We start from the raw sequence: 23,470 nt of genomic DNA, 5'->3' as shown, positions 1-23,470 counted from the left end.
GCAAAGACAAACGAATATGTCTTTTGTCTGTAGCGGTTAACGCATCTGACTGGCAGTCACGGAGGCCTGCAGTTCGATCGTAGTTGCTGGAGAGGAGATACGTCGCGTCTGCAAGTTTTGTTCTTTGTATTGCCCGAAAAAAAGAAAAAAAAAACACCGAATGAAACGCACCCGTTCAGTTCATCGGCCTGTAACGGCGGCTGTAGGGCGGGAAAGTACGCGTCCCACTTGGCCAGGAACGATGAAGCGCAGTTCCTGGAAATCTGAGAGCATGACGGGCGGCGTCCCCACTCGCTCGCAGCGCGTTCTGCTCCCGCGGACTTCCACAGAGTGGTCACACGTGCGCTTCGTGGGGCACGACGAAAACGAAAGGTGAATAATGTTGCTGCGGTCGCTGCTAACTACCTTATTCGTGGCCGCATCATCGGTATTCGGTCAAGTAATCAACATTGGTGCGTGCCCGGCGGTCAAGGTACAGGAAAAGCTGGACCCGAACAAGGCAAGTGAAATCCTGATTGCAAGTGTTATATTTCTCTTCGATTTCCGTTTGTTCGGCTCATTTGAGGTCCAATTCCAGAGAAAAAGAATGAAGCGTTTTTGTTTTCATTACTTCTTAAAGAAGTTCGAACTCGAATTTACGTGCCGAAGCTGCGCCTGGGCGATGAGGCACGCCGTGGTGGAGCGCTGTTAATTCCGACCATCTGGGGCCCTTTATAACATGCGGCGAAATTTCGAACACTAAGCATGTTTGCTTTACCCGTACATGAAAAAATTTGCCGCTGGCGGAAATTGAATGTTCGTCCTCGGGCTCAGCAGCATAACACCTTGGCCACTGAACCACCCTGGCCGGATATTCTTGGTGCGAAAGCACTATTATCGTACTTCTGCGTGAAGCAAAAGTACGTTAATAGTGCTTTCGTGAAGCCTGTTTCGTGAAGCCCCTATATTTCCTCGTTTATAACTCGCTTGTACAAAGGTTGATGCGCAGCAGAGGCAGGAGGCGACACGGGCATGTGACGTCCAGGTGTTAGGCCTAACGTCACACTGATGTTTAATGTAGCCTACTGATACCCACAGATCGACGTGCAATGATTATGTCGTTACTGGGAACGTCGTAAGGCGAATTCCTATCGCTAAAGTTAAATATAGAACGTTAAGCCTAACATGTTTTAATTAAGGTCTAACGCTGCCAACTATGACGAAAACGGTACTCATCAAGTGAGTATAAGTACGCAAAGTAAGCAAAAGTACTCAAAGTACATACTAATTGCATTCTGAGACAGGGGAAGTGCGATCGGGTTGAATTGTGATCCACCCCTGTAATAGTATTGGCGACTGTAGCTGATTGAGCGCTTATGTTTATCCAACCCAATATGCATGGCCTTGAAGAAGTAACTCGAAATGCAAATTTTCTGTCTCGCAGGCGCTTACTAAATTACTATGACCTCGTTTAAATATTAGGCAATGACTATTTAAATGTCAGATAATTCCGAAATGATCTACACTGATTAGGTAGATTGTAACCTCTATCGTCACAAAAGATCAGTGATCATGCAAGGACGAATCAGTTAAAGAAAACGACTTAAAATTCGAGGGCCCGTTTGTGTGTTGGCGCCTCGAGCATGAGCTTCCTTAAAAGCCTAGGGCGCGTCTGTCCTTGAGGCATATTGCCGTTGTGACCAATACCCCTCCACATACACTGGCCTCGTCGGCCGCAGTCCAAAAAAAAAAATTAGTAGTGGCTTAGCTCTGCTATGCCACGATATACGTAGCAAGAGCTAAGGTTCAGCAATCCAGTCCAATCCAGTCCAGTCCAGTCACTGCTCCTGGCGCATGCTCAGCACTGCTCTTCACGAGCCACGCGAAACTGCTATCAAGCGGCTCCGGTGCAGCGTCAGACTTGGCTACTCCGAAATTGAGGCGCACACCTGGACACGCGCCGGCACGAGTGCGTCTGCCGCGGCTATGACGCAACACAATCCAACACAATCCACTTTAATCCGAGCCAATCCAATTCAATCCAATATAATCCAATGTTCCTCGCGCTTGCGCAGAACGACCCTTCACGGCACACGCGAAACTGCTCAACCTCGGCCAGTGTAGATTACGCTACAAAAGCGGCCGTGGACGAAATGGACGAAGATGGCCATCGGGTCCTTATACTTTCTCGACCGACGTCTACCTGTGGCAGGGCTGGTGACCGCCGTGTCTTCAGGTACTTCAGGTTTTAGGATCAAGTCTGGAACTGGCTCGGTGAGCCACAGCGGAGCCGTTTTGTCGATTCCCCTTTCGTGCGTTAGGGATAAATACCGCCAAACAAATCCGTCTAATCGCGGAGGAGAAAGTGACTCTGTCTGCCACACCTTTCAGAAAGGGACACGCCGTGCGCGCAAACTGGGGCCATACAAGTACCCACTCAAAGGACACCCTTCGCGCTAGACAGCGGGGATGAAGGGGTGACGCGAGGAACAGTGCGCACAAAGGCCCGCTCCCCGCGCGCGGCCTTCATCCAACTGCCGGATACGTAGACCTAGAGCCACTAGATTAGTGGCTCTACGTAGACCCATCGCTAAATTTCTTCGGCCACCTAACTCACCTTGCAGGACTTGAGTTTCTGCCTCCGCCGCTTGCACGTGGTTCTGCGCACACAAAGACCGTCGATTCCCTTTCAGGCCTTCCTCGTATGAGTTTTCACCCATCAGTAGCCGGAAGTTCCTCTTTTTACTGCAGACGACTTCCCCCGCCTTCCTTGCTTCCCCCGCCATGCCGTGGCGAGTCGATCTTCTCTGCTGAGTAGAAGTCGCGCGCGGTTTTCCTCCTCGCTTTTCCGGTGGAGAACGACCCAACCGGCCAAATATATTCTCCGCGTTGCGGCATGTCGCCACGCATTTGAGTATCGGGGAAGGCATGGTATTTGGGCGAATAATAAGGAACCACACAAAAAAGCAACGCACGCGTTTAGCGTCCCGCGCCTTATCCGAGGGGGCCATCGTTTTGGGGGCTGTTACCAGAGGGGGCCAGCGCTTTGCGGGCTGCACTCCTCCGCCATCATCCTGACTGGGGCGCTTCGTTCTATGTAAGCGCCCAGGCATAGGACAGGCATTGAGGCGAGAATGTTTCTAACAGCGATACGTTCCAATTATATGCGCCTTTGTTTACAAGCGTCGTACCACGCATAACAAGGAGCACGGCGGCGACCGGAAAAATTTCGAGGTGGGGGAGGGGGAGGGCTTAAGCCCGGTCAGCCATTCCACCCCCCCTCCCCCCCCCCCCCTCCGGCCACGCCACTGACGTCAGCAGGATGTTCTAAGCACTGTGACGTCAGGCCTGTCACCGTCCTGAACCAGAGGGCTACCTTCCACAGCGCTACAAACGCGGGAGAGAAGGGTAGAGATGGGCGCTCCTCTGATAGTTTGACATGCGGTAGCTTCGTCAATATTGAACACATTAAACAATTCTGGCGGGAGCAAATTACTCGGCCTCAGCAGTGCGGGACCCTACGGGATCCATAGCGCGACCATAGGTCTTCGAAAAACTGATTTGTGCTACCTATACGGAAGGATAGCAAAACGAAAGACGTGTCACTGCCATGCGCTCCTAAACTAAGACATGACGTTTGTGAGTTAATCTGATACTTCGCATTCCATTGTTTTTAAGTGACGGGAAGAAAGATGGATGAAATTCTAGGCGGAAGTGATCGTTCGTTCGTGCGCTCGCGTAAGATCACGCATTAGCATTTCGAATGCGATTGGGAGTAACCGCTTCAAACATGCATGACTCAAAGAACAAAAGTTCCAGTCCGTGCTAGCCCCCCAAAAGTCCATTAAAATGCAGAAGCATGAATTGGACTTGCACAAGTGAAAAATAAATATGTGCAAACTCGAATAATTAACACGAGGGTATTAGAGCGACAGCTTACCCTCCCCCGCTACGTAATCGAAGCTTTGACTCACGCCTTTTAAGACACCAGTCACACCAGAGTAACTTGGCGTCGTTCATGGTTTCAGAGGGTATCCATTCACATAAGCTAGATCCTCTCGTGGATCTGAACTTGGCCAGACTGACGCGCATCAAGCTTTCGACTTCGGGAATAAATACACCAACTGTGCCGCAACGCCCCTGCAACTTTCTCTGTCCACACAAGTATAAAGCAAGCGGCAGCAAAATTTCACGACCACAGCTGACCCACACTCAGTTTGTCGTTTTTGTGCAGCTAAACGACGTTCTAATACCAGCGCTCTGCGCACTCGTGTGCGCAGTTTTCGGGGAAGTGGTTCGAGACGGAGCGCACTTTTGCCAGGCGTGGGAACAACCAGCGGTTACACTGCGTCCGCGTCGAGTACTACTACGACGGCCAGGGAAAGTTCTCCGCCGTCAACAGCGCGGTGCTACCCAGGTGAGCCGGCGTTTCTAAAGCGTTAATTCGCGCGATTCTATTCTGGGAGTATAGGCATTCAACTGGGTCGCGTTATCACTACTGGGCAAAAAGAAAGCGCTTCACTCTTAATCCTTGTGTAAGGATAACTGCTGTTGTATTTGCGTAGCCGATCATTCCTCGAAAGCCTGGCCCCCAAAATAACCAGGGCAGTAACACTAGACACGTGAGCGGTTGGAAAAAAAAAGCACTAGAAAAAAGGAAACAGGTCTTATTTTCTCGTTTTTTTTTTCTTGTTTTTTTTTTCTCGTTTTTTTTTTTAACCCGGGTAACATTGAAAAAGAAAAACAAAGCTTCTCTGGGAAAATTCATTGTGATGCGACCAATCTGCAGTGAGGGAAACGTTTTCTGAAATCAATGATTTGACGTTAAATCGCGCGCAGATTTTGACAGCCTAAGCTCAGCTGGGACTTATATTCTTTCCAGTGTAAACGGAAAAATTCATCGGGCACTTTGGTCTTTTAAGTGATCATAAGGTGATATCCGGCGATTATCGAATACTTCTTCACTGCTGCATCGTGTTTGCGGTGCCGTCACGTTGACCTGTCATGCGGCACGCATCGGGATAATGCTTGTTCCAACCCGGCACGGTACAGGGTTAGTGCTGTAGTTACCACACTTGACTGCGGCTACTGGCGAGCCAGGTTCAAATCCCAATCGAACCCAAATAAGGTTCTATTTTGTTTACTTATTTTCTTTTGTCCAGCGGCAGTTCTTTGGTTTAATTCGTGTAGTCGCCTGCAACTACGGTCACTTTTCGCGTTTGATGAGACATCTAAGCCTTCCGCATTAAGAAGTATATCAATTTTTTATAGATCTGTGCAGAATAGATTTTTTTCAATATTTTAAATTATCCGAAAAAAAAAAACGTGAAAGAAACTGTTTCTTTTTTTCACGCCCCTGAAAATTTTATGAAAACTTGCATCTCTAGGTAGCACCAAAAATGAAGTAGCAAATTTTACGCTGATGTTTGTTGATCCTCCAGGTACGTACCTTTACTGAGGAATATTGAAGCTTACGACCCCATGGGCTCAATAAGCCTATGGAGAAGCACCGCATTGGTAGAGCTAGCAGATTACAAAAACCACACACATCACGCCGCCACTTGCAAACTAGCCGGAATAGTAAGAGCTTGTCGTTTCTTAAACATAAAAATTGCGTTCGTGCCCACACGCAAAGTTTTCTGTGAAGAAGTTATACGCCGGTAAAGTGTCGTGCTTTGCGTATGATGTATGTTTCGCTTTATTGCTTCCTTGCAGCACACGCAAGTGCATGGTGGTGCACGCTTTGCAGGCGGCCAAACCAGGCGCGCTTTATGTGCAGAAAAATGCCAATGACGACTCTGTAATCTTTGACAATCTTCTTCTTTGTATTCTTGTATAGTTTACGTGCCATGACAACCCCTTCCATGCTTAGAAGGGACTATCTTGTACCATCTTAGCTTTTGGAAGGTGCAGTGAAGTTCGAACTGTCGTGACGCGGTAACTTTGCATACGTCAGTACGGTGCACGGAAAATTTTATGATACGAAATATCACAACAAATAATAGAAAAAACATAACCAATTTCCTATTCTAGGTTAAGGCTGCTAGAAGTAGCGTGTGGTCTGCTCGTTTCTCAATCATACTGTTACATGGCGGCAGTAGAAGTGAGACTAACCATGGTGAGCGAAGGACAGGATGAATTTTAAACGGCGTCAGTCATCGTATTATGAGCACTGCTATCAAACGATCATCCCGCGGTGATCTTAATTGTGATAGCTGAAAAAACAACATTCTTTGCGCGGATGCAGTGATAATCGACCTCGTTATTCTTGCTCACGTGGACCGGTAGTAAATAGCCACAGCTGCTAATTTTCTATGATAACACAAGTGCATATGTATGCAAACAATCTTAGAGCACGCTGGGCAAATTCATTAGATATTTTGAGCGTTGAACATATGCTAAAGTGTTTGCGTCTAACGCAGTGGACATACAAATCGCGTTCTGGGCGAGCTTACGATTCTCAACCAAACGGAGCCTGCCAAGATGTCCATGAAGTTCTACGCCAGAAGTAAGTATGTATACACGATTACCCAAATAAGAGCATTTTAAGCGATCTTGCAAGCGTCCTCGCGCGGTGGGGACAGGCGCACACTGCCGCCTTGCCGCAACCATGTGCAATGCGGCTGGCTACTTGCGCCCCTCGGAGTCCTGTCCGTTAAATTTTCGCCGTGATAAATTATCGCAACCGCGAATTTTGTACCAATTTTATAATTTGAGGTTTGGCGCTTCATAGGAGCAGCTCGGTTATGAATGGCGGCGTTCTCCGGGTTAAACAGGCCATATGTGTTGACTGAATGTATGCACCGAATGTCTTGCAATTTATCCTTCTTTGGCAGACGCCGGCACATTTATAAGGTTAGGTATGCATGGTCACGAACAAAATTTCCGAACACAAAAGCGGTATTGCTCGCAGTACTTTGTCGGAATGCATTTTTTGCAGCTTCCATCATGCACGCCACCACACCAGCCACGCAATATCGAACGCACCGTGTGAAGGTCGGACCTTTACGCACTCGCGCACAGGCACAAGGAAATGCCTCGCATTTAAAAACAATGTACCTTCATAAGACATCGCTAATACCCACTAATCGCCCTAGTATTCGCGCGAACCGAAATCGCCACATTTGTGCGTGTGCAGGTTCATGTGCTGCTGTTGGCAATGAAGCAACTGCTTACGGGGATGGCGCAAGCAAATAGGGACAGAGGAACGGTACTTTTCAATCAACGTTAAGACGTCAAACATTCCCGGATGACGTGTACATGGTTGCGCGTTTCAACCCCCCCCCCCTCCCCCCGCCATGCAGTATACATTGCTATCGACAAATATGAGACTGTAAAACAAGCACCATTTGCATTTAAATACTAATAAACAAAAATTGAATTGTCAAAAACAAGAAAACGGAGATCAGTGCTTCCTGCGCAGTACACGACGCACGTACAGCAGCTCGTCCGAGAGGATTGCGTGTCTCTGCCGAATTTCCCGCGCTTATGACGTCATCTGCTGGATAAGTTAAGCCTAACGACGTTCCTCGAGATCTCCAGAGGCACCACACCTGGATGGCGCTGCAGGGCTCGAGCTGAACACCTGTTCACCCCTTGAAGCGGAGCTACGGGGCGTACTGGCCGTACTGGACCATTTAACGTACTCTGCGAATACACCTCAAATGGCACGCATATTGACCGATTCCCATGACGTCATGCAAGAACTCCGGAAACCATATTCAGACCACCCTATAGCCAACATCATTACGCTATCCCTTCAACATCTTTCGCGAAATGGTGTTACGATACGCGTGGCGTGGGCACCAGGTCACACGGATTTGCAGTCGGGGAACCAAGCAGCACACGATGCTGCCAGGGAGAGCGCTTCATTACCTCCCTCCCCTTCTGCCGTCGTGCCTTGCATGAACCCGCGCCTGGAACTGGATGCTAGGCGTGTTCAACGCAAGATTACCCTATTACGTCAAACTCCTAAAGGATATCTGCCACAGAGCCTTCAAATACCAAGGGTTGCCGAGATATTCATCAATAAAAGCATCGCCAACAGTGCCTACACGCCCTCTGTTACGAGGAAATTGTACCATCCGAATGGGCAACCACCCCCGTATTGCCCTTATTACCAAGAGAACGTATCATCTGACCTTCACCACCTCACGTGGGTGTGCAGCCATTTCGCGCTCCAAAGACAGGACTTGCTCCGTCACGTCCCTCCAGACACGGACACTCTGCACCCTCCAAATCACGAAATCGGTTTTCTGCAAGCACTAGGCAATTATGGCATACACAGTGGCCTTGCGAGATTAGTGTAGCCTGGGGGTGACTACCCATCCTGCGAAAAGCCTTAACATCATGGACGCAAAATGAGTGCTCAAAGAAGGGACGTTCAATTGTGCGACGAAGACCTTTTGCTACCCCCTTCCCTTCACTTCCCATTCCCCCATGCACGGCCTCCGGGCCTCCCCTTTCCTCCAATAAAGGCTTGAATCAATCAATCAATTGCTCGCTTCTTCAGTCTAGAGGAGGTGTTCTCGTAACTCGCCGCCTGCTTCCGTCCTTCCGTTCAGAGCCGTCCGAGGATGCCAGCAGATTTGTGCCCGTGGGAGTGAGGCGAAGTACTGCCTGCTGCCCTAATCTGGTTTCAGATCCCGAGCAGCGCCCTTTCTGGGTCCTCTACACGGACTACGAAAAGTGCGCCATCGTGTACCGCTGCCGCCGCTCCCTCTGGCTTCACACAAGTACGTGCAGTTGCTCCTCTGTTATACAGTCTGTAAGCTGCAACGTATTACACACAACATAATGCCTATAGTGTGTGCACGGTTTGAATGGTGGTAGTACAATGTGGTCTTAGCGAAGTAATATGTTTGCGCCGAATGAAGGGAGGAACATCATGGGGGGAGAAAGGCACGTGAACGTGTCATTTGTCGCTGTCAACAAGAAGAGATTCGAAGGCAGATAACACCAATCAGCGTCCCACAGTGTGACCTCCAGTAGCATTCTCGCCTAATTGCATTCAATTCAGTGGAACCCGCCGCAGTCAGAAGCATGGCGAAACCAGGTATAGCGGAGGACACGTACACAGGGCTTTTGGAACGCATGTGCGGTGGATACCATAGAATGGCGGTTCTCAACCTTGAGTATGCCGGGGACCCCTTTCCTGCCGGCAAAACCCACGATAAACGATGTTGAATCGTGCTGAAATGCCAAACAATTTGCACTTTAGGCTAAAGTCGCCCACACACTTACTCAACGCCCGCCTTCTGTGTCTGACTCTTATGCTGATGCGTGATATAATGTCAGGAAATTTGCTCTTGCAGCTAAGTCACCAAACCTATATGCAGCCGTTTGTGTATCTGACTTTTCGGCATAGCTGGTGTGTTATGCAAAAAAGCCGACCTTAAAAACATGACCTACGCGGCAAGTCATGCAGGGAAGCCACCTGTCTTGCATACCGAGGTTTGGCAAACAGGCGAAAAAAATCGGAGGAAGGGTTTCGGAAAGGGCTTCGCGGACCACTGAAATTCCCTCGCGGACCCATTGCCATAGAACATGGCGAGGAGGGGAAAGGGGAACGGCACGCAGCGCAGGTGCTACTTTCGGGGGCCGCTGGACCCTTTTTCTCTGGATCTGGCTCTGCCCTGAGACAAAGTGGCGCAGAAATGCAGCTCAATTTCGGCTCTGGGTAAATTTCTTCAGTGACCCGCCGCGGTGGCTCAGTGGCTAAGGCGTTGCGCTGCTGAGCACGAGGTCGCGGGTTCGATTCCCGGCCGCGGCGGCCGCTTTTCTAATGGAGGCGAAAAGCAAAAACGCCCGTGTGTACGAGATTTCGGCGCACGTTAAAGATCCCCAGGTGGTCAAAATTAATCTGGAGCCCTCCACTACGGCGCGCCTCATCGCCTGCGTTGCGTCGGCGCGTTAAACCCCTCAATCAATCAATCAATCAATCAAATTTCTTCAGTGTCCTGTGCCGCGTGAATTTCGCCGTACGAAACGTGCCTGTTGTTCGTCTGCGACGGGACAGCACTCTATTCGTCGCAGGGGATATTTATTTCGTTCCGCTTGTTTGCCACTTACTTCCCTAAAGCTGATTTGTTTGCGCTTAGAAGATCAAGTTTTTTTTTTAGATTGAGCAACTAGAAAACAATGCGATGTACACGTGAATAATTATCGTTGGCAAATTAAATCTGATCTCTGTAGTAATCAGCTAGGTGCCTGATATGCGAGATGCGCTTACCGGGCATGCAATTGAAGGGCATGCGCACTGGCGACGCCACATTGTTACCTTGATTGTTATTACTTTTAAAGATTCCTGCTTGTAAACATTAACACCCACTATTTTGATTCATACGCTGCAATATCTACGTCTACATATTTTGCAACACAAGAATATGCTGCCTTATTGTGGTAAAGCTAGGACCTCCTGTAGTGCAAGACATAATTCGATATTCATAAGAAAAAAAAATCCCGCAATATAACCATCTGATAACCAAAAATAAGTACACAAATAACTCAAAAGTTCCCAGTCTTTCGCAAGTCCACACTTTAGACAAAAATTAATTTCGCGAAGTCTCCTGTGGATTTTACAAAATCTTCTCTGAATTTAATTGTCTCCACGCAGTTGCGGCAGCTTACCACGCAACAATATTGTGGACTACTTGCCTATTCTAGTAGACTACGTTAATGTTGATCATCGTTTGTTTCAGGTTTTGTGACATCGCGAAACGATTGCATCCGACATGTCTGCACTGAACGTAAGCTGAGTGGGCTTTGCAGTGCTCCCAACCGGAACGGTCGCCTGGCGGCGCGACAAGAACGCTCCTGTAGCTTCCACGCACTATTTAAATTTGCGCGCGTCTAGCACCGCGGCGCTCGCTAAAATTCCCACTCTGGAGGAAGAGGGTCGGGAGAACCGGAAGGTGCGGGGTTGATTGACACAGGGAGCTCTGCAGGGGCTAGAAACAGCGCGGGAAATTTTCAGGAGCTTTCTTCTCGGCCCGGCGGACGTCTGTTTCGGATGGCAGTGCTGGAAAGCCCATTCAGCGGAGGCGTCGCAAAACGAAGGGAACCTCTTCACGATGTCTGAGGCGGTAAAACTAGCGTCACTAAATAAGACATTTATTAGTGACGTTAAGTAAAACCTAAACCAATGTAGGCTGACCCCCCAAAATGTTGCGTGGTAGTTTGCCAAGGAAACACGAAAGAGAAAAAAAATTGGGCCCATCTCCCCGCGAGGGGGACTCGAGTAAATGCGTCGCATAAGGGGTGGGTGTATTGCGTTAACGTTAGTGTTTGGGGAGTTAGTGGTAGTGAATGCGTTGTATCAGCAGCTTCTTGACGTAGTTTGAATGAGTCAAGGATATAAGGCGCGTTCGTAGCCTTTGATTCTGTGTCGGTTTTGTGGCGCAGTGGGAAGAGCACCATGTACCTCGCGTTCCGCCCACAGGTAGTGAATGCGTTGTATCAGCAGCTTCTTGACGTAATTTGAATGAGTCAAGGATATAAGGCGCGTTCGTAGCCTTTGAATCTGTGTCGGCTTTGTGGCGCAGTGGGTAGAGCACCCTGTACCTTGCGTTCCGCCCGCAGGGTCGTGGGATCGAAACCAGGCGCCGATAAGTATTATTTTTTTTATATAGTGTAGGGGGAGGGGTGCGGACCTGTTGTTGAGAGCGAGGAGGGTAGCGTGATGCGGGAGAGGAAGAGTGGGGGAGAGGCGCACCTGCGCGCTGAGCTGTTGCGGACGCACGGCGGACGCTACATGTGAGTTAAAGAAATGCTCTGCATTTAAAACGCGCACCCCAGAAATTCCGGGGGAAAATAGTACCAAACATCACGGCCGGGCTAGAGCGGCGGCGTGAGCGCGTCTGTGCAACACAGCGCGCGCCGCCGCTCTAGCCCAGCCGTGCAAACTACAGAGAAGCATAGACCACTGCCGTTTCAAAGGTCAGGTTAGCTGGCACATTTCTGTTTTCGGTCCCGCGCTTCCAGTTAACCTTTTCTGTCTTCTGAACTGCGAGCTAGCGTTTGAACGTCAAGTCAAGGTGATTTCAATCCCCCTCTCCCATTTTTAAAGCGAAGCTTAATACTCCACGTCAAACCCAGAAAGCGAGTCGTTTCTCGTAGCGTCAATCTGACCTTCAATCTCAGCCAAGGTCAAGCCAGCACTTCGTGCGGTTGAGCAGTGAAAGCGTATAATCGTTCGTTCGCTCCAAGGAAACTAGAAATTGCAGTGAGGGGATAGGGGCAAAGCGTAAGGGCGCGCACCATCAGAAAATGATACAAGGAGGCGCTGGCTACAGGCCTGGGCCGTCGAGCAGCGTCCGTGTTTTGACTCGCGGTACGTACGTGCAGTTGTGTGCGCGTTCACTGCGCGCTCTCGGCGCGAAAACCGAGCTGTCGTTCGACAAAGTTGGTTTAACCGCGCTCAACCACGGCTAATTTATACCTAAGTTTTGTGCCACCTCTACGTCGTGTGCTGACGAGCTCCGCTGGTCATCCAGCTCTCGCTGAGTGGAATGGTTCATAATTTTCTTTAGACTAAGTCAGAATATTGTGCCCGTTCAAGGCTGTGGATATTCTTGTGCGTGGGTTAGCATTTATTAGCAACAAAAACTATTTTCCCAAAATCAGGTCTGCATGTTGGCAAGCAGAAATCCTGGGTAAAAAAAAAATGCACGGCCTTAAATAGCGCGTCTGCCTCTTGGTTATCACACTTCGGGCACACGATTACTTCAAAAGTCAGAATCAATGTGCCAACAAAAACGAATCACGTTGCGCCGCTTTTTTTAAAGGCGAAAGCCTTTAGTAGCCATGTTTGAAGCACGCACGCTATGAGGTTCAGAAAATAGATGGTCCAGAGCTGCGGGAGCCAGGGAGCGTGAGCCGGAGGTCGCACGCCAGGATAGAGAAACAGCAGTTCGGGAGGAGGGTCAGAGGAGCCGGGCTTGGATGGTCAGTGAAGGAAGAAAATAAACTTTATTTTAAATGCGAATGCATTTCTTAGTCGGGGGTTGTCGTGCTCCGTCGGCGTGCGCCTGCATTCCTCCAGCGCGAGCGCACGTGAGCGCGCGCCTCGTAGTTCTGCCTTCGTCGTCGTCGTCGTCGTCTCGGCGCGGCGGACCCGCGGCGCTCGGGCGGAGTAGCGGAGAGTGAGTGGAGAGGAGGAGCGCGCTCGGGCGTGTGAGGGCGCTCGCATCGCGGAGCTCGGCGGGCTCTCTCTCCTCTCCGCGTACCCTATCTCCGCTCGCTGCGCTCGGAATCTATATAATGCAGTGGAGCGCGCGCCTGGCGCCTTGATAGCGATGGAAGTCGGTGAAGTCGAATCCCTCGCGGCAACGATACCGCAAGCACGAAGTGTAACACAATGCAACCTGAGCATTACACCTCCCGCTGGCGGTGACGTCACTGCAGTTGCTTCAACGTCATCATCGGTTGGAGGACTCACACTCTCGTCTCTCTTCATTAAGTACGCCATTAATAATAATTACTCGCACCGCACTCATCGGTGCACCCAATGCATTCGCATTTCCGCACGATCCCCTTCGGGGAGGTGGGGGGATTTTTTTTCCAAGCACCCTTAGTCCAGGCTGCTTTCTTTGGAAGCTGTGGCCAAGGGTTCCACCGCCGTGAGCGCCAGAACGAGCTTTGAGCGACCATAGTGTTGTCCAAGGGGCTGGTCAAGTAATGACGGGTGTGGCCGCAAAGAATTCAACACCAAGTTCAACAGCAGGTCAACGCAAGGTCCACGTAGGCTTTCACCTTCACTTTCTTGGAAAGCTCCCACGAATTTTTTTTTTTGCTAGTTGCTCGACCGCAAAAAAAAAAAAAGTATCGTAATGTCCTAGGAGTCGGCTTTGTGAAGTACAAAAAAAGCGGAACGAAATAAATATTCCCTGCAGTGTGACGAATGAATGAGCCAACAACAACAAAAAGAAAACGGGTAGATGTGTGACAAGAGCCAGAAATTCTGGAGTTTCGAACGGTTACGACTATATAAACCGACTGTTTTTCGAAGCCTCTGCATAGGTCCGTTACGGGTCCGTTACGTCGCTACCGCGGGTCGCTGCGCTAAAGTGAACTTTAGCTGCGCTGCCTGATTGCGGCGGTGGCTAGACAGCGTGAGAGCGAACGAGCTACGACGACAAGGCGGGAACCTGAAGTGCTGTGCACCTCAAAAACCGGGCCATCTCCACTAACGTGAAACCCCCGGAGGAGGGGGCTAAGCATGCAGTGTATAAGCTTATTCAAACATTGTAAGCCTCTCTCTTGACACACGCGTTGATATACGCGACATCCCAATTACGAAGACGGAGAAGTGAGATTCGAAACGGAGAACTGGAAAGTTTAAAGTTAAAGCGAGTTTGAAGCGAAATAGAAGCAAGCAAGCAAGTGCGAACGAAAACCGAGTGTCTGGGTGTGTTCTTTTAGTACGCGTTTTTGCCCACGGAGATGAAACGTCCTAGCGCGAGGCGTTGGAAAGCGAGTTTCCCCGTGTGTTCTTTTAGTACGCGTCCCGGGAAAACGAGTGTCCCGGCGTTTTAGTACCGTGACCACATGACGATACGACGACATATGAGACGCCGGCAGCCCGCTCCCCTAAGGGACTTCGCGCCCCTAATGTGGCAGAAGAGCTGAAAGGCTTCCGGAATTCCGACGACGTCAGCCATTGGTGTAGTCAGAAATATATTTCTAAGGGGGGGGGGGGGGGGGGGGGGTATACGCAAGCGAGAAAATGAGAGAGAGAGAAAGACCAACCCTCCACCACCCAGATCCCCTACCCTTGAGCAGTGGGAGCGCGCGCTACAGAGCTGCCAGCTCGAAGGCCAGTAGGCCCTGATTTCTCTGGAGAGGATGGCAGCCGCGGCACGCGGCCACCCACAGTTAACTTTTTCTCCCCTACCCCGTCCCTGTTGTTTCAATAGACGTTCTCTCTCTCTCTCTCTCTCTGCATGCATAAATTTCGGGGAGCGTTCTGACACCGAAACGACCCCCTTGGCTTGGAACAGCAACACGATTCATATGCCGTGGACGCGACAGCGCGCGCTCAGCTGGTCTATCGGCGCGCCTAGCAGACGACGGGTCATTGTATTGTATTCACTGATAACGCCTCGAGATTCGCGATCGCTGCGCCGCCTGCCGCCGCTTCTCCGCGGCGTTTGCGGGATTAGCGCTGCGTGGCTGATAGGTGGTCATGCAGTGTTCTGGTTCTCTTTCGCTTCTCTTTGCCTTTCCGCGCTCTAAACAACTTGTTATGGTGACGTCTGTAAGCTAACTGCACGTTTAGGGCACCTAAAAAAACAGCTGCGTCTTGGTAGAGCGCTCTAACGCCAACAAGAGCTACCCGGGGAGGCGGTTCTGCGCGCTTCTTGGCCGCTCTTGCGGGCGTCGGCGATGGCAGCAGCATATCACCGCTGTCACCTTCGAACACGTCAGCACAAGTGAATTCTATTTATTGTCGCCTCGCTTAGACCTGATATTGGCACTGTAAGTGGTTGGTTCGTTTTGCAGCGCAGACAACAAATGCGGCTTTGCTTCGAATATGTACGTCGTAGAAAAATATGTTTCGGGGACGTGATAACCCAATAGCTGACAAAAACTTGTGCCTTTTATGGGAATATAAGCCACGCGAAAATGTTAAGTAGACTCAAAGGCTGTGCATTGTCAGATATGTGCCCACTCATGCCTTATAGTAAGAACCAAGGTATATGTTAAAACCACGGGAAAATGAATGGTCTGCAAGTAAGGAATAAATAGAATGGTCGTGCGGGAATGAAAAAAAAAAAAAAAACGAGTGCAGCTTCTGAAATGCTAAAGACGTTTGTTCGAGCAAGGTAGTATTCACCAGACCAACTAGATGCGAAATGCACTGATATTTCGCTAGACATGGGGGGGGGGGGGGGCGGGTGTGAGGAGGAGGACGCTTAACTATCGTTGTTTACAAATGCGGAGCGGAATCAACGAATGAACGTTTTAGTAATCGCACACACAAGATGCGTGTTCACTTTTCGTTTGTTTTTAGCCTTGAAAAACGGCTGGTCACTCGGCGGACTCATTTTTTGAAGAATACAGGATAGGCAGTTCACAAGCGATACGAGGTGTCGTTGGAAGAGTTGATTGATTGATTGCAGGGTTTAACGCGCCGACGCAACGGAGACGATGAGGCACGCCGTAATGGAGGGCTCCGGATTAATTTTGACCACCTGGAGAGCCTTAACGTGCGCCAAAATCTCGTATACACGGGCTCGTTGGAAGAGTGTCGTATCTGATAAGGGCCTCTGATTTCGGTTTATGCTAGATGCTGCAGTCTCCCTGTGTCATGACTCTTACGACGATGTTTCGAATAAGAGTTTGGTCACGGACGCGGATTACTCTATAAGCCCATCTTCGCGCTTCTCGTGGAGGATAAATGTAACAGATGAATCTTTGGGAGCGCTCACCTCGGGACAAGACGACCCAGCATTAAATTTGTCGTCGTGTGCTGACTCCGGAGTGTAATTTTGCATTATCCGTCGTACTTCTTTGGTACAATGTTTGTGAAATTTATGCCGCATTGGCTTGTTCATGGTACTGATCAATATCTGATATGTGATATTGGCAAGCGTAACTTGCGTGCTGTCAGGTATGAGTGCTCCGCTAGATTTTGTAAGTGCACAAAGTCGATTTACATCATAGTGTGTATGGCCGCAACATGACCATCGGAGGAAACACTGCTTACGGAGACACTGTCACTAAATTTCAGGGCAGCGGAATTGCAATCAGCTGCATGCAAATGCTGGCTTCGGGACGCCGGACTGTGACACACGCCCGGCGCTCATATAGATCTCACTAAGATCGCGTCATAAACGTTTATACTCTCGCGAACATGCCACGCTTGCAAACAGAGTGCCTGCCCCACGTTATTCGGTATTTCGAACGCGGACAAACGATAAATCGCTGTCTTGAACTAGCCCCAAAAGCAACGGCGACAGGGGGGAGCGGGCCGGGGACTCCCGTGCCTGCTTTCGAAACGGGCCGCTAGGGGGATTTCAGTGGCGCCCCTACAGGCCGCGCTCGAGGCGTTATACGCCTCGAGATTCGCGATCGCTGCGCCGCCTGCCGCCGCTTCTCCGCGGCGTTTGCGGGATTAGCGCTGCGTGGCTGATAGGTGGTCATGCAGTGTTCTGGTTCTCTTTCGCTTCTCTTTGCCTTTCCGCGCTCTAAACAACTTGTTATGGTGACGTCTGTAAGCTAACTGCACGTTTAGGGCACCTAAAAAAACAGCTGCGTCTTGGTAGAGCGCTCTAACGCCAACAAGAGCTACCCGGGGAGGCGGTTCTGCGCGCTTCTTGGCCGCTCTTGCGGGCGTCGGCGATGGCAGCAGCATATCACCGCTGTCACCTTCGAACACGTCAGCACAAGTGAATTCTATTTATTGTCGCCTCGCTTAGACCTGATATTGGCACTGTAAGTGGTTGGTTCGTTTTGCAGCGCAGACAACAAATGCGGCTTTGCTTCGAATATGTACGTCGTAGAAAAATATGTTTCGGGGACGTGATAACCCAATAGCTGACAAAAACTTGTGCCTTTTATGGGAATATAAGCCACGCGAAAATGTTAAGTAGACTCAAAGGCTGTGCATTGTCAGATATGTGCCCACTCATGCCTTATAGTAAGAACCAAGGTATATGTTAAAACCACGGGAAAATGAATGGTCTGCAAGTAAGGAATAAATAGAATGGTCGTGCGGGAATGAAAAAAAAAAAAAAACGAGTGCAGCTTCTGAAATGCTAAAGACGTTTGTTCGAGCAAGGTAGTATTCACCAGACCAACTAGATGCGAAATGCACTGATATTTCGCTAGACATGGGGGGGGGGGCGGGTGTGAGGAGGAGGACGCTTAACTATCGTTGTTTACAAATGCGGAGCGGAATCAACGAATGAACGTTTTAGTAATCGCACACACAAGATGCGTGTTCACTTTTCGTTTGTTTTTAGCCTTGAAAAACGGCTGGTCACTCGGCGGACTCATTTTTTGAAGAATACAGGATAGGCAGTTCACAAGCGATACGAGGTGTCGTTGGAAGAGTTGATTGATTGATTGCAGGGTTTAACGCGCCGACGCAACGGAGACGATGAGGCACGCCGTAATGGAGGGCTCCGGATTAATTTTGACCACCTGGAGAGCCTTAACGTGCGCCAAAATCTCGTATACACGGGCTCGTTGGAAGAGTGTCGTATCTGATAAGGGCCTCTGATTTCGGTTTATGCTAGATGCTGCAGTCTCCCTGTGTCATGACTCTTACGACGATGTTTCGAATAAGAGTTTGGTCACGGACGCGGATTACTCTATAAGCCCATCTTCGCGCTTCTCGTGGAGGATAAATGTAACAGATGAATCTTTGGGAGCGCTCACCTCGGGACAAGACGACCCAGCATTAAATTTGTCGTCGTGTGCTGACTCCGGAGTGTAATTTTGCATTATCCGTCGTACTTCTTTGGTACAATGTTTGTGAAATTTATGCCGCATTGGCTTGTTCATGGTACTGATCAATATCTGATATGTGATATTGGCAAGCGTAACTTGCGTGCTGTCAGGTATGAGTGCTCCGCTAGATTTTGTAAGTGCACAAAGTCGATTTACATCATAGTGTGTATGGCCGCAACATGACCATCGGAGGAAACACTGCTTACGGAGACACTGTCACTAAATTTCAGGGCAGCGGAATTGCAATCAGCTGCATGCAAATGCTGGCTTCGGGACGCCGGACTGTGACACACGCCCGGCGCTCATATAGATCTCACTAAGATCGCGTCATAAACGTTTATACTCTCGCGAACATGCCACGCTTGCAAACAGAGTGCCTGCCCCACGTTATTCGGTATTTCGAACGCGGACAAACGATAAATCGCTGTCTTGAACTAGCCCCAAAAGCAACGGCGACAGGGGGGAGCGGGCCGGGGACTCCCGTGCCTGCTTTCGAAACGGGCCGCTAGGGGGATTTCAGTGGCGCCCCTACAGGCCGCGCTCGAGGCGTATTGCATTGCCAGGTTATTGTATTCACTGGTTACGTCGGGTGCGGGATGGCGGTACTTGTCCGTGCTAAGCACATGATGTGTGTTGGACGTTCCAAACTCTAGCCCACCGAACGCAAAGTAATGCCTCGACTCCAATGTGAGTGCGATTAGTAACATCTCTCTTGACACCAACGTTGAGAATCGGGTTGAAACAAAGCAGACGACTCACGCCGTTTTTTTTTTTTTTTTTTTTTCAGCGGTGGGCGGGCGCAGTGGCACAAGCCGCGCCACGTCCGTGGCTATTTCCAGTGTTGCAAGCGAAAAAATTGACAGCTAAACTTTTCAGTGAATACCATCTATAGCAAACGACAAGGAAAGTACAGGCGAAAATGACCAAGCCACGACTCTGAAGTTGTTTGCTCCTCGTCTCGCCCATTTTTCGTCCTGTGACGCCCCAAATCAACCCTTTATACTACATTTAAACCCAACTTGCAGGACATGTGCTTCCTCATACGGTTTCACAAGCCGAAATAATTTTTTTAACGGCTCTTCTATATTCGTCGGGGGAGAAATGCAGCATGCACGCAACGGATCTGCGGCTTAGCTCGGCAAGGTCGGTTATGCAAGCGAAAGCAGCCGAGGCAGTCTGCCAAACGAACGATAGTTAGTGGAACCGAATTATGTACTGTGGGCACACAGTTTCGGAAGCCGCCGTTAAAGTAGAAGGCGAGGCGTCCATTTCCGCCTCTAAATCACGTCGCCGTACATCATCCGTCTGTATCCCTCTCCCGACGCTTAGCTCGCCGAAGTTCCCATTCTTAATTCACTCGTTTCTGCCTGCCGCCTGCAGCTTTGGGCGCTCGTACTCATTACCAAACCGAGAAACGTCTGCAGGATGGTCCGACGCAGCTTGCCGCTTGCGCCCTGGGACCGCGCAGGTCCCGCCCTCACGGAGGCGGGACTCGAGGGGCGGCGAGTCATGTGGAATCTTCAAGGTCAAACTCTCACGCACGGCAAACTCGCTGGACTAGGCCAATATTCTTTCACAATAAAAGCATGTATGCAGTCAAAGCGACGGCAACCCACCCGCCACTCCCGACTGGAGTTGAAAACAGTAAGGATCCTAGACAACGGAGAACTGCCACGCCCTCTTGCGCTCTTGCGACCACCTGTTAGTTCTCGGGCACGGCCGGACTGGAGCAGCGGCGAGCGCGCACTTTCATACGGCCTGCGCACCCAAGAAGGAACCAATACAGCAGATTCTTTACAGTGGGGGCGCTTCGAACCAACCCTCTGCCCTTCCAACCCGCCTTTCTGTTAGTCGACGCATCGCCTCTCGCAGAGCAGCTGTGTGTTTTTGACAGTGCGCTTCGCTGCCGGCGGGCCGCTCAGCCCGACCGGAGCGTGAATAGCAGAATCACGTTTAGCTAAGCGATAACCCTATCTCCCTCGACGGGAAATCATTCGCGTCACTGGTCGTGTCCTGTGCGTGTGCAAACCAAGACATCATCCGAAAGGAAAAATAAAAAATAAGAAATGATATTTCAGTCACGGAAAGTGCCGTGTTTATTTGCCTGTCTCACCATTTTCATATAATACAGTCGCTGATAAGATATGAAGGCCTCGCACATTTTTCTTCATGTGCCCCGAGTTAAAATGTTTCTTTCAATTTTTTGATTAGCCGCTTCCGAGTGATAATGTTAGGCTGTTTGACCCTATTAGACCGAAAATTCAGAAGGGGGAGGAGTCGCCTATTTTAATGACGCACATGTAAATTTACACGGACAGGTATCGCGTGTAGCCACGGCAGGGCTAGAGCAGTGGCAAGTGCGCGCGCGCCGCCACTCTACCTACCCCGCGCGTGCTGTAGGTCAACCGGCGAGGGTTGGTCCGCAGCGGCACGAACTAGCGGCGGTCAAAGGTGGGAACTATACCCGAAGCGCAGGCCGTATGAAAGTGCGCGCCCGCCGCTCCTCCAGCCCGGCCGTGTCTCGGGTAAGCGGGTCCTGTGTTTCTGGCCCGCGGGACCCGCCCACGTGACCGGTTTTAGGCTCCGCCCCTCGGTGGGGATCGCCCGCGGATGTTCCGGGAAAGAAAATGCCTCCGCACGTTTTCGCTCGACGGCGGCAGGCCCTTTGCGGGGAATGGAACCTGATTTTGGCACATAGGGCGGCTTTTTCGACGTGGTATGGTCCAACGTTACTAGAATAAGCTAGTAACGTTGGTATGGTCGACACGTGGTGAAGTGACAGGTGCGGGCGCCGCTTGGCATATCGCTATTACTGCAGGTGCTGTTGTCGGGAAAACAGGGAAAAGCGCGCCTTGGCGTCTGGGGGCGTTATGGGCGAACGAGAGCAAGGGTAAAGATTACGCCCACCTCCCCTCGCGGGAACCCTGGTGTGATGCGACGCTGAGGGGGGTTCAAGCGCAAGCGGAGAGCAACCGTTGACCGAAAGGCCGCCGGAGAGCGGCACACCGGTATGCGCAGCGCGCCCGAAGGAGAGGAGACCGCAGAGAGAGAGAGAGTACTGCACATGCGCAGCACCGCCCACCGGCGGAGTGAGAGCGCGCTGGGCCGCACACCCGCAGATGTTGAGAGAGAGTGTTCGCTCTCACCTGGGCACGCGCCGGCGCCAGTGCGTCTGCCACGGCTATGACGCAACACAATCCAACACAATTTACTTTAATCCAATCCAATCCAATGCCCCTCGCGAGAGAGTGTTCGCTATCGGAGAGGAGAGGGGGTGAGCGGAGGAGAGTGCGGACGCCGACGACGGACGCACGCAGGAAGGACAGGGCCGCCGACAAGAGATGCTCTCAGCGTCGCATCTAAAAAAACCCCGTCCCGCACGGTGCCTCGCCGAGAATCCCCTCGCTTCCTCCACGCTGTCGTCTGCTAGTCACTCCGCGTACCTCCGCACGTGTGGATGCGCCGCCAAGCCGGATAATCTGGTCACGTGCTGTTGGCGTCACATATCCGTCCGCCTCCGCGCACCTCCTCCTCCGTCGTGTGAATCAACAAATTTGGTGAATCCCGCTTTAGGTAGCGCGATTTTTCCTCAAGATGTCCTCAAGCCTCCATGCCCTCAAGCTACCCTCAAGGGTCAAATTAGCTGCCAAGGAGGAAAGAAAAGCTTCAGAGGCTCTGATGTCACGTCTGCTGGAGCTGGAAACAGTTTCCTTTCATATTTTTGGGTTCACTCGCCGCATCCTCCACCTTTACTTGCTTTCCTGTCGTCTGGGCCTGTTAACCATTGCAGGTCTATCCATCCTTTTGCCGCCGTTGCTGTGACGCCATGGCCAGTGGCTTAAGTGACCTCCTGAGAGCGTGAAAGTTGCACGACTTCTGCCACACTTTTCCCAGTGCGAAGCTTGCATTCCCTCCTGTTTGCTACCTATTTCAAGGCTACTGGATAACAAAAGTTTCTCACCAAACAAGTTTTTTTTGTTCCTTTCTGAAACCATTTCGATAACGCGTTTTCTGGATAAAACATCGTATTTTCCAGTTCTCGTGAAACGCATACTGAGATGTCATTCTAAATCCGCCATTTTCCTAGTGAACCATTTCTGAAAGTAGAACAATAAGCATCTATCATATTTGGCAGTGTGCTGGAACAAACCCCTGGCGCATTTTAAATAAGCATTCAGCACGCTACGATCGACACTGTTCTGGTGTGCTCAATCTGGCGTCTGCGGCAATTACAAATAAAATGAGAAGGGTGCCGATGGTTTTTTTGCAATTCTGACAGCACCACCCCACACCTGCCCCCTTGTGAATGTTATCCTTCCCATCACTGCAGTTGCAGCCTGTCACCTCTGCACCTACCGACCAGCGAGACAGAAAATGAGAGCTAATCCAAGATGCTTTTTTAACAACTAAAACCTGGAGAATTTTGCATGCACACAACGAAAACTTAATGGCAGCATCAGGTTACTGCCCGAGTTCAGTGTATCTAACCAATCAGGTTACTGCCCGAGTTCAGTGTATCCAACCTTCCTTCAGGATTTTTGCAGATTAAATTAAGGGCATTTCAGGCCAATCATCCTTCAGTGAGAGCTTGAACTTGACCCCTTTTCTACTGACGCTCACATAGACACACTGCAAACTCCATAGTTAGCAACAAATAAAAAACCATGCAAACTTAAAACACTACATCTTTGTGCCCCCACCCTCCTTTCATAATGGAACTATGCACCCGAATCTCAAAATTGCTCCCCGAATTTCACACAGCAAAATAAGTAACAAGCGCCCTAAAAGATTACGCGGACCTTTTACTTATTTTTTTGCTGCAGTTGCAAGTGCTAACATTGCACTGGCCCCTCTTTCCACCGCCAGTGTACGCCTGGATCCTGTGCCGGAACCACAGTGTCACAGAGCCCTACCTCGCCAACCTGCGCGGCTACGTCCAGCAGTGGACCGGCATCCCAGCAAACCTATTCACCAAGACTCCGTGCAAGTAGCCGCCACTTCGCGCACGCGCAACCCCGAAGAAGACCTTCGCAAA

At 50.4% G+C, this 23,470-nt stretch overlaps 1 protein-coding gene across 1 annotated transcript; it reads left to right on the top strand.

Moving 5' to 3' along the window:
• The first annotated feature begins 330 nt into the window (after positions 1 to 330).
• On the top strand, positions 331 to 23,451 carry LOC144170034 (apolipoprotein D-like). Its single transcript, XM_077699529.1, has 5 exons — positions 331 to 499; positions 4,260 to 4,396; positions 6,402 to 6,487; positions 8,622 to 8,714; positions 23,302 to 23,451. Exons 1-5 carry the CDS (start codon positions 380 to 382, stop codon positions 23,424 to 23,426), a joined length of 561 nt encoding a protein of 186 aa, XP_077555655.1. The 5' UTR covers positions 331 to 379; the 3' UTR covers positions 23,427 to 23,451.
• The last annotated feature ends 19 nt before the right edge of the window (positions 23,452 to 23,470 follow it).

The sequence above is a fragment of the Haemaphysalis longicornis genome, unplaced genomic scaffold (assembly GCF_048455015.1).
Source record: "Haemaphysalis longicornis isolate Haplotype H1 unplaced genomic scaffold, Haemaphysalis longicornis Haplotype H1 scaffold_2, whole genome shotgun sequence".
Lineage (NCBI taxonomy): Eukaryota > Metazoa > Arthropoda > Arachnida > Ixodida > Ixodidae > Haemaphysalis > Haemaphysalis longicornis.
The sequence above is the reverse complement of the archived record's forward strand: the minus strand, read 5'-3'. Positions and strand labels throughout refer to the sequence as shown.